At 29.1% G+C, this 3748-nt stretch overlaps 1 protein-coding gene across 1 annotated transcript in view; it reads right to left on the reverse strand.

Moving 5' to 3' along the window:
- Nucleotides 1–671: 671 nt before the first annotated feature.
- Nucleotides 672–3748, reverse strand: part of glra2 (glycine receptor, alpha 2) — a 34332-nt gene continuing 31255 nt past the window's right edge. The window contains exon 9 of the mRNA XM_077216466.1: nt 672–1163. Within this exon, the coding sequence (XP_077072581.1) occupies nt 930–1163 (234 nt within the window). The 3' untranslated portion in view covers nt 672–929. The remainder of the gene's footprint in view (nt 1164–3748) is intronic.

The following is a 3748-nucleotide window of genomic DNA, read 5'->3' on the forward strand; positions in this document are numbered from 1 at the left end:
TAGAAATGGTTGTGCGTGAAAATCCCAGTAACTGAGCAGATTGTGAAATACTCAGACCGGCCCGTCTGGCACCAACAACCATGCCACGCTCAAAATTGCTTAAATCACCTTTCTTTCCCATTCTGACATTCAGTTTGGAGTTCAGGAGATTGTCTTGACCAGGACCACACCCCTAAATGCATTGAAGCCATGTGATTGGTTGATTAGATCATTGTATTAATGAGAAATTGAACAGGTGTTCCTAATAATCCTTTAGGTGAGTGCATATAAAATCCTACACTATATTATATACTTGTGTATAAAAAATACTATCTAACATTTTAAAATACTTTATATAATGTACATACAGTATATAAAATATACTATATAAAGAATTTTTAAAAATTGTAGATATGTATTATATATGTATATAATATAGTGTAAGAATATATATATAATATAAATATTTTATATATAATATATACATTTAAAAATCTTATATTAAATAGTAAAATAAATATGTAAATATTACAATTTAATATGTGTTTTAAATATATATTTTCAAATAATATATTTCTAAATTAATTTGTAATTTAAAATTTGATCATATTTCCTGACTTTTCTAACATTTTATAGTACATTATTTAACAACATATATATATTATAATATTTATTTTGATTTGTGGATGAAATATAACCTGAACATTGATGTGTTTAGTGAGATTTGGATATATTGTGTGTGTTTGTGGAGTAAACGTGTGTAGAAAGAGGAGAAGAGTGACGACTTGATTCATAAAAACTATTAAGATCCAAAATATAAAACAGTGTCTTTCGTATGAAACCTTTCAACAACAACAACAACAACAACAACAACAGCTGCACTGCTGATCACGTACACGTCGGATATTCCCGTTAATGGATAAAAGTCCTCAGTTTTCATCCGTGAAGAGCTAGACTTTCCTGGCGCTCTCGTGTCTGATGATCTTGTATGTGATCCAGTAAAAGACGTTGAAGATCAGGAACACCATCGGGAACGCGGCTCGGGAGACGGTGTCGATCCGCTTGGCTCGGTCCACAAACTTCTTCCGGTTCGGTTCCGGGTCCTTCGGGATCGACGGCTCCTGAATGGCGTTGGTCTTGTTGTAGCCGGAGAAGTGCAGGCGGCCATCTTGTAGTTCTTCCTCCTGTGTGTTCAGGGATAAAGAGGGGATTTGTGTTGTACGTGATGATGTAGATCCAGCCGGTTGTTCAAATGTGTCAAAAGAAAATACATTACATCAAGTTTGAGTGAATAACAACTTACATTTGTTCCTCACGGAAAGCATCATATGACAATTATATATAATGTATGTCATTTTTATTTCATAGTATAATATTATTTAGATATATATATATTAGGGCTGTCAATCGATTAAAAATTTTAATCTAATTAATTACATACTCTGTAATTAATTAATCTAAATTAATCGCATACACAATCTTACAATGTTTACATGGTACAATTTCTGGTAAGCTACGTTTTTATTATTATTGCTTGACACAAATTTCACGATTTCAATTTAATTTAATTATTGTGATTTGATGCAATATTGACTCATTTGGATAAATATTAGGTACACAAGATAGGCATTCATTTTTCTCAAGAAAAAAAAAATCTCACCCAATGCTGTAAAAATACAGAGAGCCATATCAGCTGGTAGTATTTAAGGTTAAAAATAGCTCAAATTAAATATAATGCGTGTTTATTACAAATAACAACTTTGTTATAAGTAAAAATATAATACATACGTAATATAGTAGTAGGCTGCATAAATTTTGAAAAATACTCTATAGCTCTTTTTTTATAGCCAACTATAAATGATAATGGCTTTCCTGAGGAAACTTATGGCTAAATGTTATGTGACAATTGTTCTCCAGCTGTTTTATTGACCTCTTTTCGCGGTTGAAAAACACTGATTGATCGAGGAATATACATTTCGGTAAGTTTTAGGCTGCCCTACTGTATCTTTCAACATTGGTCATTCGTGTTTATTTACTATTAGCTAGAGATGATCGGTTCACGTGCCGCTATAGGAATCGGTCATGTCACATTTACAAGCGCCAAAACGGTATTGTTTGATTTTCGTAATAAAATTAACAGAATCTGAGAGCTGAGATTTTTTTAATATCATAAGTAACGTGCTCTGTCTTGTCTGTTTCCATGTCCTCCCATTGGTGCGCAATTTTTCTGTGCGTGAGAAAATGGTTGTGTGACGTGAGAGCGCGTGAAAAGTTACAACACACACACACACACACACACACACACAAGCGCGCTTTCTCTCAGACACACTCGCCGACTCACGCACACACTCCTGGATGCTTTGCATTGATGTGGTACTTTAGAGTTTGACGAACTCCGTTTGTTATAAGTAAATGTTCCAAACAATGATCCAAGCAGCGCGTTCTTGTCTCCCTCCTTTTTACACGAATGCTAGAACGGCTCCGCAAAGGTCAAAACGGAATGGATTAATCTGCGTTATTTTTTTTAACGCGTTATTTCTTCTCAGATTAATTAATCGAAATTAACGCGTTATTTTGACAGCCCTAATATATATATATATATATATATATATATATATATATATATATATATATATATATATAAAATAAAAATGCATTTATACTTTTTTATCAATTATTTGCTGTAATTCACAATTTTATAAAATTGACTTAAAAACTAATTTACTTATTTTATTATAATACATACTACACACATACACATATGTCTGTGTGTAATTTTATTTTATAAATATCGTTTTATAATATATTTATAAAAAATATATATATTATGTGCTTTAATCACAATTTTATAAAATTGACTTAAATCATGTTAAAAAATATTAATTTTATTATAATACACACATACAGTATAATATATTATATATATATATACATACACTAATATATAATGAATGTAATTCTTATTTTATAAATATTCATATTATTTTATAATATATTTATCAAATAAAAATCATATATTTTTATGAATTTAATTAATAATTTATGTGCTGTAATTTATAATGTTATAATTATACAAATATATTTTTCATTTTATAAATTATTTATTTAATTAAAATATGTCTATTAAATTTTTTTTTTTTTAGAATTTTATTTTTTATTTAATTAAAATATATATTATTATTTATTTATTTACCTAGAACATTTAGTATATTAAAGCAGCTTTTTAATTTGTTCATGAACAAATGAAAAATGTTTATATACTGAATAAAATCACAGACCAATGAACATTTTAAATGAATAAATCTTTGAATCAGTTTCAAATTAATTCACTGAAATAAATCAAACTTACAAACACTAATAGAGAATTTGGAATCATGTATTAGAATATTACTAATTTTAATTCGCTAATCAATATTTTACCAGCTAATTACTATGAATAAGCAGCAGTAAAGTCTGACTTTAAAAAAACAAAACCTGAATTATCATTTATTGTCACTCGCACATCAGATGTTTGAAGCATCACATGACTCGTATGAAGTCTAATATAGCGCAATCATTTTATGATTGTTTTATGATAGTGTGTTTTTGTACATTTAACTGAATGGAAAAGAGCTTCTTCTGACGAACATCTCGTTTGCGTTCCAGAGAGGAAATAAACACCAGCTTTAATCACTGGATAAATGATTCCTTTAATGTTATTTTTGTCCCATTGGAGATTCATTTCAGCCCCAAATATGAGCAATTCCTTCACATGTTTGTGAATAATTAA

Source organism: Siphateles boraxobius, unplaced genomic scaffold (assembly GCF_051911475.1).
Source record: "Siphateles boraxobius isolate OS27281-9 unplaced genomic scaffold, OSU_SipBor_1 7, whole genome shotgun sequence".
Taxonomy (NCBI): Eukaryota; Metazoa; Chordata; class Actinopteri; order Cypriniformes; family Leuciscidae; genus Siphateles; species Siphateles boraxobius.